Raw genomic sequence first — 14,070 nt, 5'->3', positions numbered from 1 at the left:
TATATATATATATATATTTTATTATTTGTTTTAATGAAATTAATACTTTTATTCAGCAAGGATGCACTGAATTTATCCAAAATGTAAGTAAAGAAACGTAGGCTGTTACAAAAGACTAGTTTTTTTGAACATTCTATTTTTTTCTAATCCTGAAAAAAAATGTATCAGTTTCAACCAAGATAATAAGCAGTTCAACTGTTTTCAACATTGATAATAATAAGAAATGTTTCTAGAGCACCAAATCAGCATATTAGAACTGAAGACAGGAGTAATGATGCTGACAATTTTACATCACAAGAATAAATTACATTTTAATATATATTGCATAATTGTTATTTTCAATTGCTATAATATGATTGCAACTATGTTTTTGATAAAAAGAAAATGCAGCCTTGGTGAACATAAGAGACTTATGACTTCTTAACATTTAAAAATGTAGTATATTAAAACAGAAAACTGTACTTAAAAAAAACAACAACTTTAAATCGTAATAATACGTGCTCGTAATAATAAAAATAAATAAACAGCATTGGTGAACATAAGAGTCTTCTTTCAAAAACAATTAAATCTTACTGATTCCAAACTTTTGAACAGTAGTGGACAAAAGTAGAAGCTAACTGGTCGTTTGTGTATCTGTCTGTGTGTATGAGGAGAGTCAACTGGCTGGGTGTTAAAAGAGTTTCATTCTGACACACACCACATGGCTAAGCTGCAGTTTTTAACAAGCCAGCTCATTTCCTGTGCGATTGGGCCCTGACCAATCCCCAACCGGGCCTCTTCTGAACCCATTTAGCATGCCAATAAAAAGTAGAAGGCCCATGTGGCACACTAAGGCCGTGTTTGACACCATGCGGTCAGAGATCAAGCACTCTGACGAGGCTAATGAGGATGAATGGGGGCCAGGGCACTTCCAAGACGCCTCTCCTTAAGCCCATACACCATTACTTAAGGCAACACCATTAATGTGAAACTCCCCTTCTCCATTTAGTAGCCAAATTAAAGCTGTCTGACATGAAACTTAGGTGGGGGGAGAAAAAATTAAGTCCATTGTGTTTATGCCAACCCAAACTTGTTGTTAATGGGAACTTGTTTCCATTTCAGGGTACAACAGCAACGACTGAACACTTTACTACTGGTAGTGGGAGGGAGGCAATATGAGGGAAAACATTTTCATAACGAGTATAGCATGTGGTTTATCTTAAACTGTATTGCAGGGATTTCAGTTCTCATATACCATCTGGTGTCTGATAAAACCCCACGGTCTTCAAATGAATTTATAAAAGGCTGTTATTTGGTATGACTTGAGTTACACTAAATGGTTTTACTGATTCTCCAATGACTCTGGCAGGCACTCAGTGATTTCACTGTGCCAAAGTCTGACTCAAATCCATCTCGCTTATCTCTACAGATTTAAAGTTATACGTTAATGATTACATTTGTAATTCAAACACAGTCAAATAAAGCGTTTCTACAACTCCAGTGAAATGAAAAAATTCAGTGTTCAAAACATTTGTTCAGTCAATTATATTATCATTGCTATAAAACATGCCCTGATGTTCCTCACTTTACACTGCCAAAATATTGTCATCAAATGACAACTGGCTACTATGAAAAGTATTTAATTTACTTTTTTGTATTTAACCTCAAAGACAATCAACCAAAAATGTAATATGATGTGACACATTCTATAAAAAGGTAAAACAGGAAATAATTATGCTAAAAGAAAAACATACAAACACTCAAACATTCAGAATTATCTTTCCATAACTCTTCTAAAATCAAACCTTTAAGCGTCGATATATTAGATAGTATCATAATGGCAAAAGATAAAATCTGAATGATTTACTTTCTAATTTTTTATTTGACTTTTTTTCCTGTAGTTAATGAGAGTATGCAAAGTTCTGTAAAGTGCAAAACCACCAGGTTTGGTGTTCAAATCTTAAAAAGTCATTTTAAATTTAACATTTAAATTGAATAATCTTTATGTTTCCTTGTATATTCTTCAATTATTAAAATCCAGCATGAAGTTTATTTTTGACGAAGCTACGTGTTACAAAAAACACGATCAGAAATAATTCCACCTGCATTCTAATCATTTTTTTCATTTCACTCAACCGTACAAAAGAAAGTTATATACCTAAATACTTGAGCACAAATTCCTACTTTAAGTGTTTATCTGTTTACTTCTTATCTATGTACCCTTGAAAAGTAAAAAAACAACAACAACAACAACAAAAAACCTGAACCACCTACAGATATGCTTAAATATAACAGACCAAGCTAGTTTCCTGGAAATCAAATTTAGACAATAATAATAAAAAAGTGGAATTACATCACTTGGAAACTGTAATATTTCTTGTATGATTTCTCATAAAACCTAGCTCATATTGAGAGGGATTTAACAGAAATCCAATAACACCACAAAAATTTAAAAGTAGCTGCATTTTCCACCAATGAAACGCTGCTTCAGCAGAGCCTTTTAAGCTACGTGTTATTAAATAAAACCCAATCATAAAGCCAATAGCACCGATGCTGAATTGATTAGATTTTCTGTGAATAAGCAGAAGGCTGCAGTGTGCGAGACAAGCTCATTTGCTGTGATTTTTCAAAACATCACTAAACTCTGACAGCTAAAATTAATGAGGTAAAGAGTGTGTATGCATGTGTGCGCCATATGGAAAATGCAATGAAACTATTTATGCATTTCTAAAGACCTTGAATGTCCAAACTTTATAATTGCTGGCATTTTTCACCACTGAGAAATTTTAGAAGAGCTTTTTGAGCTCTGAGTTATGCAGACAGCCTTCTCCACTACTGCCAAATCAATTACATTTGCAATGAACAAGCAGATGATCATGTCCCATTGTAGCAAGAAAAGCCCATTAAAAGCAATTTTTCAAAACTCTACTAAATTGTCTGATTGATTAAATAATAGAGGTAATGATTCGAATAAATGTTTGTGTCTGTCTGTGTGATTTTGTGCATCACATACTTGTGCAATCAAACTCATTTGAGCAATCCGACTCTTTAAAATAGATCTTTAATTTCCAGCAGAGTTCAGGTCAAGTTTAGCCAATTCAGCAGGAAAATTCAGTTCAAGTTCAGCCCGAGCACACCCGAGAAAAAAAAATTGATCAGCTACAAGCCTCTGAAAAAATCTGCAGTAGGACTCAGTGCTGCTGCCCACAGCAATTCATTATGAAGCTGTTAAATAAGTCCAGAGTAAATGCAGTGACGTCTTACCTGTGGGCTCAGGCTGGGTCTGAAGGTCATGCTAGTGGAGGCCAGGCCACTCATGGAGGGGTGGCCCATGGGCGAGTTGATGATGGGGAACGGCGAGGGCAGGCCGTTGATGGGCGAGTGCAGCTGACCCAGGTTGGAGTTCATGGCGGACGGGCTGAGCAGGGGCGGGTGGAGAGGATGGTTACTGATGCCTCGGTGACCCATGGAGGAGCTCAGAGGAGACGACAAGAGCTGACCAGAGGAGTCTGCAGGATGGCGAGAGGAAAAAAAAGAGTTAACCCACACAGGAAATTTAAGGAATATTTTGCTTTGGGAGGTAAACAATGGCATTGTGTTTTTGTTCTGCCTTTTTACAGAGCCACTGAATGGTTTAATAATTTGGAAAAAAAGTTTAAGAATGTGAACTTGATGTACAAATACCTGTTCATTTTAAAAGTTCTTCTCTCAAAGGGGCAAATTATCCTTTAACTTTAGAAATAAAAGAGTTTAATGTACAATGTAAATGTTTCTTCCACCCTTCAAACTTCCACTCTAGTCCAAAAAGACCACATATTGACACTAAACTTTTTTTTTCAAACTGTGCGGCAAGAAAAGCTGTGTTTAATTCAAGGGGTCAGGGAGAGAGTAAACTATGACAAATAACATAGTTGACACATCGTTTTGCCGATATTATCGGCCGATATGAGCCTGTCGCAGATATATCGTATCAGCGAATATGCCACCGATATGATTTTTTTTTTTTACAGAACATATAACACAGATTAAATGCTTCTAAGTTTTGAATGGTGTAATTACTTAGTTTGTCCAGCGCGCTCCATTGTTTGCTACTCGTGACCCAGGTCAGTGTAGTGTAGAGATGCGCAGATGAGCTCAAACTTCACCCGAGTCTGCTGCTTCAAATTATCCACCCGCCACCCACCCGCACCTATATTTGATCGTCACATTACAATAATTCTAGGGCTGCACGATAAATCGCATGCGATATTTAACGCGCATCTTATCAGACATTCAGACATTGTTCACTGACGAGCTGCGCAAAACCACGTTCATATTCGCGCGATTTTCTTGCGCAGCTCGTCAGTGAACAACGGCTCTGTGTAGTTAATGCTGCTCAATGTGAAAGCACGCACGTGATGGAGATTTACCGCTGATTACAGAACCGGCTTTCTGACAAGATGCGCGTTAAATATTGCATGCGATTTATTGTGCAGCCCTAAATAATTCTAATTCTTAGTTTTGCATGATGATATGATGAATGGATGGTTCATTTTTAACGGCAGATTCAGTGACGTTAGAGACTAGAGCTGATCTGCACATCACGCCATGCGTCTGCGGTGCATTAAAGCATGTGTCACGGCCACCGGAGCTGATCGGGGCCACTCAGCTGGTGTTTATACCGGCCGCGCTGCAGCCCAGAACTCATGCTTATCACATCGGTCACATCGCGCGGCGCGACAAAATACATTCACGAGTTCACACTTACATATAATAAACTGAGTAAAGGTTATGCGTATTTGGCATGCTGTCCGGGGAGAGGGCTCCAAGCTCGGTAATTACTCTCGAGCCCAGGGTACTCCCCCTGTCCGGGGAGAGGGGTCTGAGCTCAGCTTTTACCCCAGACCCAGAGCGCTCCCCCCAAGTGCTCCTACCCGTGGGTAGGAATGGGCTGAAGGTGAGGAGTCGGGGTGGTGGAGGGATGCTGAAAGACTAGAGATAACAAAGGTAAGACTGCTTTGATTATTTACAGGGGTTCTCTCTTGTGCTGGTTGGATAGAATATGTAATTACTGATGAGGGATTGGCTGTGTTAATTATCTGCGCATGCTCCTCCCGAAATTTGTCCGGTGTAGAATAGAACCCATTATAATCAGTGATGTTGTCTATACTGGATGCAGTAAACTGATGCCTCGTTCTATTTATGACGTGCTAACACAAAGTTCAAATGATTTTCAACGGTTGCTTTGTCGTGTCCTGTTGCGGCGCAGACACTGTGTCATCATAGTTTGTCAGTACAGTCAGTTACGTAGCAGGTTGAAAAGTTAGTATCTTTCTGCAGTCCAATAGACGGCAGTGTGGTGGTGGCTTGAGTCTGTTGAATTGGGATTTAATGCTACGGTGTCACCTAGTTGGAGAGACTCAATGCTAAGTAAATAAACAATGTCCCCGTTTTTTACTCTCACAATGAGCTTATCAAATTCGTTTGCTACATTAGTAGGGCCCTATGATTTCTGCGATGCAGAAAACATGGAATTTACTGTATATTGCGGAATTTCATGGAATTCTTATTTTTGATGAATGAGTAAAAAACAGGTCAGTACATACAGTATATATAGACTGTGTCTGTGAATATTAAACTGCAAAAAGATTTAAATACAAATTTCTGCATGTTCATTTAATTACCAGAAAATACACAACACAGAATTTGTGAAAAAAAATATTATTTATTATTATTATTTATTCATTTTAGATGTTTACATTTGGAAAAGCTGTGCTTCCTGCATAAACCTGCCCCTGTTGGTTTGGCAGTAGCTTGTTTGCCCTACACAGTTACCTTGTTTCATTTCTTAATTCAATTTATATTTTTTTTGTTCTATTTGTGTTATTTAAGTTATTTATAATAAGTGAAGTGAAGTTTACTGTTAAGTGCACTGATGTCAGACTCATTTTGAATAATAAAGTTTATTGTTAAATTGTTAAATACCCTGCCTCAACTACATAGGCCTATGTTTGTCACATTATTATAAGTGTTTGATCACCACATTAGAGTTATCATTGCAAAAAATGTGTTTATGTATATATATTCTGTTTATGTAGGCTATATACTGTATTCTATATACAGTACCAGTCAAAAGTTTGGACACACGAATGGGAAGTGTGTCCAAACTTTTGACTATACTGTACTATAAAATAGCCTACACAAAAAGAACATCGGCCGATATATCGGTATCGATATATCTTTTTTATCCCCTAATATCGGTATCGGCATCGGCCCCCAAAAAACCCATATCGGTCAGGCTCTAATAGTTACATTATATTAAACTATATTATAAAATAGAGAATATTGAAAATAATACAAATAAATAGATAATAAATTAATTATATTACAGTTATTTTCAATGCAGAACAAGACAAGTGGATGTCATGGAAATAATGAAATGAGTAAAAACTTATTTTATTACAAAAAATATCTATTTCAAATAAATTGGTTTTTTGAACTTTTTATTCATCAAAAAATCTCAGTCTCAAGGTTTTCACAAAAATATTAAGCAGCACAACTGTTTTCAACACTGATAATAATAATAAATGTTTCCTTATCCACAGAATATTAGCATGATTTTTAAAGGACCATGTGACACTGAAGACAGTAGTAAAACAGTGAACTGAAGACATTAGAAAACAGTTATTTAAAATTGTAAAAAATATTTCACAATATTGCTGTTTTTACTGTATTTATGATCAAATAAATGTAGTCATAGTGAGCATAAGAGACGTTTTCCCCAAAAACATTAATTATCATGTATTTAAGTATGATGTATAATCATGTTAATCATGTGTGAGGACTCTTACACACTCTTTATGCTCTTTGTACATCTGTTTTTGTGTGTGTGTGTGTGTGTTTGCTCTTCCATATGCACTTATATACAGTACAGTCAGTTGTTTTGTTGACACTGTTTGCTCTGATAAGACAGTGAACTTCAGCCACAACTCGCCTTCTCTTTAGAGAGACAGTAAACACATGCTGAGAACACACAGAGGGCTTAATTACTCATCCTTGTTTTCCCCTCACAGCTACAAGACCTTGAGCGAAATGAAAACAATGTCAATCTTTCTATACATGCAGCAGCACATCTCAGGAAAAGGTCAATGTTCAAGTGCCATAGCAAATCTCATATTGAAACATCATCCTCACACCAGCTTATTTTCTAACTCTGTCTATTGTGAAACTTTCTGAAGGCCATTAGTCACTCTCTGCACAAAGAAAGTCTGTAATATGATTTTTATTCGTGTCTATTGAAAAAGCATGAACACAATCACGTTATTCTATTGAAATCAGCAAGGTTCTTTTATATCACATGCCCTAACAAGTCCAGAGAAAAGTTGAAATGGAAACTACTGTGTACTGCTGTTACCTTAAAACAAGTTTACAATGAGTTTAATTTGACAGAATATCAATATAGGACTGAATAGTGCTGGGCTATATGATGCTATATGATGTACATTACCTATATACACCTACAGGTACAGACATTAATACATTTGTCTATAAATACTAGGGTAAATATATGTGTGCTGTTATCAGATTGTAGATATTAACAAGTTAGAATGGTGAAGACATAAAAATGCGAGAGAAAAAAAAACAGAGTGGGGTGTGTCCCAGATAAGACAAAACTTGCTGTATTAATACAGAATTCAAGAATGTGTAAACATGTGCATGTATATTGAATTTTAGAGTCAGTACAATGTTTTATAATATCAGTTTGACTGTTTCGCTTCTTGCTTTCCACTCAAATGTAAAATAATGATGCTGTTTTTGCATTTATGACAAACTTCAGTTGTTCTGAATAATCTTATCTTTTGGTTAGCATTCACCAAGTTCTAAATAAAAGGGGAAAATAAGAACCTTTAATCTGCAAAATATTTAATTCACTGGATTATCAAAATGCAATATAAAAATCCTCCTAGAAAAGATTTGTACTTAAAAATTATATTTCTTTCATCATTTACGTTCCTCATGTCATTCCAAACCTCCTTCTTTTCTACACAAAAGAAGCTATTTTTTTATAGAATGTTGGTAGCCAAACAGTCACCACTGAAAAAAACCCACTAAGCTATATCTTCTTTTATGTTTCACTTAAGAAATAAAGTCATACAGTTTAGGAACACTTGAAGGTGAGTAAATGATGAATTTTGGCTGAACTATCCCTTTAATGATGCACATAACAATATGAAACCAAACCACTGAAGGATCTGAGAAGCTACAGTAAGTTTAAGATTTGTCAGGTTGGATTTACGCCAGGAATTCTTTCCGCCAACCCAAACCAGCCCTGCAGACTGTCAGCAGCATTTGTTCATGAGAAGACTCAAAAGTGGTGAATGGACATGTTGAACAGTACAAAAAAACTGAGGGGAAACCTCACGCACACTCATGTTTCCTTTCAATGATCTGGCTGAGAGCTCTCACTGGACAGTTCAAATGGGTTTTGATCTAGTTTCCCACCCCATCTACATGACAGAGTAAGAGTCTGCAACAAATGACGACCGGCAATATGTGTCTCTGATGACACACCACACACATGAACACAACGTATAACAGCCTACAGCGTTACACAACTTGTGGGCACAGGTACATACAGGCATGTAGAGTACATTCACATAGACTATGAACATCAACACACACCTATACACACATTCCCAGAGCACTGGAAGAACATTTCAGATCATAAACAAGGTGTGTAGGAAGATCATTAGACGGCTCAAAGTGTATCCCCACACACACATACCACAAAACTAATTCTGAATGAAAATCGGTGCTATTCTGAGGAACAGAAAATTGTGGCTTTCTCCCTAAGATGACCACATGCTGACAGTAAGATTTACAGCTCAGATTCTTCCACTGAGAACGGCAGCCTAAGTATGACATAAAAATTGGTCTACAAAATTTGGTCTAGGATTTACTTTGAAATTATTTTCACTCAGAAACTGCTATTAAATGTAACAAATAACGAAAGAAATGGCAAGTAACAAATTGAATTAAACATGAATATTTGAAAGACTGAAATTGTGTTTTCTTGTAAAACACACTCTAATAATTTTCTGAAAAACTCACACACAAATATATGTCCCGTTTCAAAGCTAAACCCATGGAATACACAATCTCGCCATTACTATCTCAACCCTGAGTTTTGGCTCTGTTTTATTTTAATATAGACAAGCAGTAGACTCTCTGTGTCAATTAAGAAAATGATCTGGTCTTATCACGTAAACACAACAATCTTGACTCGACCGCTGTATAAATACTGCCACACAAAATGTTTACTCAATCACCACAAACACCTACTCACTGAAATGTAAATCAAGGGTGGGAGATAAACAGACTAGGGGATAAGGATATACCGCCAGCCTAAGCAAAATGTTTTTGAGCAAAACATCGTTACAGTTCGCTAATGAGGCAGCGAGAAGCGGAGCACAGGCCTGATTAGTCAGAGGATGAGGGATGATGTGAAGGCAAAGCAGAGTGTTGACTTCATCACAACACAACACACTGCTGAACCGCATGGATGTGTATATAAGATCAGAACTCACAATACTACTGAAATTGAAGCACAGAAAGAGTGAGAATTTTTTAACCTTCTAATTTGTTTTTATTTTATTTTATTTTATTCTACAAATACAGTTAGTTGTGTATTTACTGACTTCACTGTTATTTTTATTTCATATGAATCTTTTATTATTTATTATTTGTCTTCACATTCTTATTATTTTATATTTATTACTATTTAAATCAGTTTTATGTAAAACACTTTGAATTACCACTCTATTATTTATGTACGATATAAAAACCTTGCCTATTTCAGTTTACATTATTGTAGCATTATTTATTTCTTGATATTTCCTTAAGAAAATTTTATGTTTTGTGTTTTGTGTGTGTGTGTGTGTACTCACCACTGCAATGAAGGGTGCTGGTTATTTCCAGGTTGTTGATAAGGCATATTGAGTGTTTTTTTAATGTGCTGCTGTGCAGTTATGGATGGTTGTTCTGGAGCATTGCTAGGTGGTTGCCAAATCTCCACAAAAAAGCCCATGCCTCTATGACATCTTGGTGCCGCCTTAGATGCAAGCCCATATGGGATTTATTCATATGTTAGCTCGTCATCTGCCAATGTAATACTAAGGGTTATAGGATCGTTTAAATCCATATTCCTACATATGAGACCTATTAATAAAAAAGCATGGTGATGAGTAATTATTGACTCAGTATTGTTGATGAGGTCAACACTCTGTAACTCCAAAGATGATTAGGGACTGATCTCTTTAAACAGGTACAAAACAAGACACTTGAGCTAAAAGCATGGTGAATCAGTCAAACAACCCAGATGAGTCTGTTTTCAATTCACTCTGTGCTTGGCAGTGCTGCAGAGTCATTTGAATATAGAGGAAGAGAGTGGTTTCGTGGCTTCCTACATTCAATCAGCACAGAGTGTTTAAATCAAACCCTCGCTAATGTGTTTAGTCTGACGCTTCCTGAGCACCTTATTTCTCTTCTCTGTTTCATCTTCCTTCACAGATCTACTCAAACACAGTGCGTGTGGCCATAAGGTCCAGGAAGGACATTCAGTCGACATACAGTAATACTACATGCTCATTCACACCATTTCTCACTCCCACACACATATACACTCACACACGCTTTCATATATTCATACGCACACACACACATACGCTGCAGACAAATTACCAGACTATCCAATCCACTGAGAATTAATTACACTGCCAATTTGGTGTCATACTGTACAAGTCTGGACTAAAGATTCATCCGACCGTTTCAAAATCCCCAGATAATCAGCACTAAAGGAAATATGCAGTTGCTCATGGTGGTGAATAACAGAAAGCATAGTAACTAATCTATATGATTCATCTCCGGCTGTCACTTTTAATGAAAACTTTGAACAAAGACAGGATAAATATTTTGAAACTGAACATCCAGGATTTCCTCTACAGGTTTAATCCCAGTTGAGACACAAAATCTTTTGAATTCATTCTTCGGGCAAATTATTTCATGACGAATGCCAAAAATGTGATGACTTGCTCTGAAATTAAAAACAGATCAACAGGACCCACGATTTACAACACTTTTCATCCTGTTCAGAGAAGAAAAGGAAAAATGATCTGATGATCTCTATGCATCAGCATTTGCATTTTTTTGTCTGGTGGTATAAACCACAAGCAGCCACTGAGATATCTGAAATATTCATGATCCTCTTTCCCCCTCTGGGTTTCATTTGAAACGACCGCCATAATGTTTCAATCTCAGTTCCAGAGAGAATTCATTTTAAACAAGCTTTTACCAAGAACTGACAGACAGAGGCAGTACATCACGTATATCACAAAGTGGTCAGCCTAAAAATGTTTTGTGAACAAGTTCAACTGGATGCTTGATATAAATCTTACTGCTTTCATCTGATTTAGTATCACTGAGAAATTTCATATGTGAATGACTAATAGCAATCAACATCTCAAAAGATGCCAAGTTCCCACGGTGATTCCCAAGATTTTAAAACTTTTGTTGGCAGAGATGGTGACTTATGTCTGGGAGTCAAAAAATTCATTGTAGACTTGAATTAGACTCATAAGCAATTGACTTGAGACTTCACTTGGACTTTTTTGATATCTACAAAACCTGTAGACATAAAAAGTTTTACAAGGAGTCTTTACAAAAATAAATAAAAAATATTAAAAGTATCCCATGTCATTCTTTTTTTTAAAAGTACATGCTAGTAAATATTCAAATATCTACTGGTTTAAGTAAAACTTCACATACATTCTTTTCAATGACTTAAAGGGATAGTTCACCCAGAAATGAAAATTCTGTCATTATTTACTCACCCTCGTGTCATTCCAAGACTGTATAACTTTCTTTCTTCTGTCAAACATGAAATAAGATATTTTGATAAATATCTTAGTGTTTTTTTTCTCCATATAGTGGAAGTCAATGGCCACCATAACTGTTTGGTTCCCAATAACCTTTAAAGTATCTTTATCAGAGGAGATAAAGTCATACAGGTTTGGAATGACATGATGGCGAGTAAATAATGACTGAATTTTCATTTTTGGGTGAACTATCCCTTCAAGGAAATGTGTTTTTATTTTATATTTTGCACACAAAAAAGTATTCTCGTAGCTTCATAAAATTACAGTTGAACCATTGATGTCACATGGATTTTTTTTAACAATGTCCTTACTACCTTTCTGGGCCTTGAACATGGTAGTACCCTTGCTGTCTATGGAGGGTCAGAAAGCTCTTGAATTTCATCAGAAATGTCCATAGCACAAACTGTGTGGGAGCTGTGTTCATGACTCTGCCCAAGTCCTGAAATCTGATTGGTTGAAAGAATTACTGTCCTGGTACCACCAAGGATGTTGATCCAGGAAGCTGCCGCACATTTATGAAGTCGAAGCAGATTGTTTTAGTTGAGCTAATATAAGCAGCAGAGCCCAAGGTAATGCACCTGTTTAAAGCTCTTGCTGACTGTGTCAGATATCAGGCCAAGCATCTGCTGTCCTTATGGTGTTGACATGTTAAACAAAACATTTTCTTTATATTATTTGCAGAAACGCAGGCTTCATGTTAACCATGCTAATGCACAGGTTACAGGCACAGAATAGCTCCAATGTCTGTGTGATTTCAGGGCATGGGAAGCTGGTCCCTGAAACTCAAATGTTATCAGTTTCCACTACAAGACTAGAGTGAATGAGACAATCAGATAAGCGTCTCTGTAGTGCAGGGAGAAAGCTCGCTCTCTATAAGCCACCTGTGAGATTGAGCCAGCGCTATCGGACACACTCGGCTACACGTGTTTGCACAAAGATGGACAGATATGAACTGCTGGTATGGAGAGAACTGCTCGCAGGAGTCCAGGGGCCAGTGAGAGAGCACTGTATTAGTCGAAATGTCACGGTGAACATACAGTGGCAACGTGTCTGAATAGATCACAGACCTGACATGCTCTGAACTCAATGCTTTAATGATTGATTCATGAGTGACTGATTTTAAATATGGTCTGGTTTGACTGTTTGAAGATTTTTATAAGACTAAACCGATCATTAATAAACTGGGGTACGTGTACCAGAATGGATATTTGGGAATATTTAAATTTTGCTTTGTTAAATAAAATTACTAGATTAGATTAGAAGACTCCACCTCCTCCCGGCGACCAGGTGATGACGCTGTCCCCGGACTGCGTGAGGAGATCCCTCAGCAGGATCAACGCACGCAAAGCTCCGGGTCCTGACAACTTCCTGGGCGTGTACTGAGAGACTGTGCAGTGGAACTCACCGACACACAGACATTTTCAACATCTCGCTAAGTCAGGCTGTTGTCCCCACATGCTTCAAAGCTACCACCATCATTCCAGTCCCGAAGAAGTCGTCTCCATCCTGCTTCAATGACTACCATCCAATTGCACTTACCCCCATCCTCATGAAGTGCTTTGAACGGCTAGTCATGCACCACATCAAGTCTGCCCTCCCCCCCTCCTTGGACCCCTTCCAGTTTGCATATCGGTCCAAACGCTCGACCGATGACGCCATCGCCACTACCCTCCACTCAGCACTCACACACCTGGACAAAAAAGACTCATACGTCAGAATGCTGTTCATAGACTTCAGTTCAGCATTCAACACAATCATCCCTCAACAGCTCATTCACAAACTGGTCCAGCTGGGGCTCAACACTTCGCTGTGCAACTGGCTGTTGGACTTCCTGACTGGAAGACCTCAGGCAGTACGGGTCGGCAGCAGCACATCCAGCATCATCACAATGAACACTGGGGCCCCCCAAGGATGTGTGCTGAGCCCCCTCCTCTTCACTCTGCTGACCCACGACTGCACACCGTCACACAACTCCAACCTCCTTATCAAGTTTGCGGATGACACGACTGTAGTGGGTCTCATTAGCAACAGAGATGAGACAAACTACAGGAGCGAGGTGAGCCGCCTGGTCGGGTGGTGCAGTGACAACAGTCTTTCTCTGAATGTGGAGAAGATGAAGGAGATTGTTGTTGATTTCAGGAGAGCACGCACTCAGCATGCTCCTCTGTCCGTCAATGGT

At 37.7% G+C, this 14,070-nt stretch overlaps 1 protein-coding gene across 3 annotated transcripts in view; it reads right to left on the bottom strand.

Annotated features, from left to right (window-relative positions):
* LOC107552637 (retinoic acid receptor RXR-alpha-B) overlaps positions 1-14,070 on the bottom strand; it is a 69,784-nt gene that overhangs the window by 20,486 nt on the left and 35,228 nt on the right. For all 3 annotated transcript variants that reach the window (XM_016234569.1, XM_016234570.1, XM_016234571.1), the window contains exon 3: positions 3,244-3,488. In XM_016234569.1, coding sequence (XP_016090055.1) covers positions 3,244-3,488 — 245 coding nt within the window. The remainder of the gene's footprint in view (positions 1-3,243; positions 3,489-14,070) is intronic.

Source organism: Sinocyclocheilus grahami, unplaced genomic scaffold (genome assembly GCF_001515645.1).
Source record: "Sinocyclocheilus grahami isolate Dianchi unplaced genomic scaffold, SAMN03320097.WGS_v1.1 scaffold454.1, whole genome shotgun sequence".
NCBI classification, from domain to species: Eukaryota; Metazoa; Chordata; class Actinopteri; order Cypriniformes; family Cyprinidae; genus Sinocyclocheilus; species Sinocyclocheilus grahami.
The sequence above is the reverse complement of the archived record's forward strand: the minus strand, read 5'-3'. Positions and strand labels throughout refer to the sequence as shown.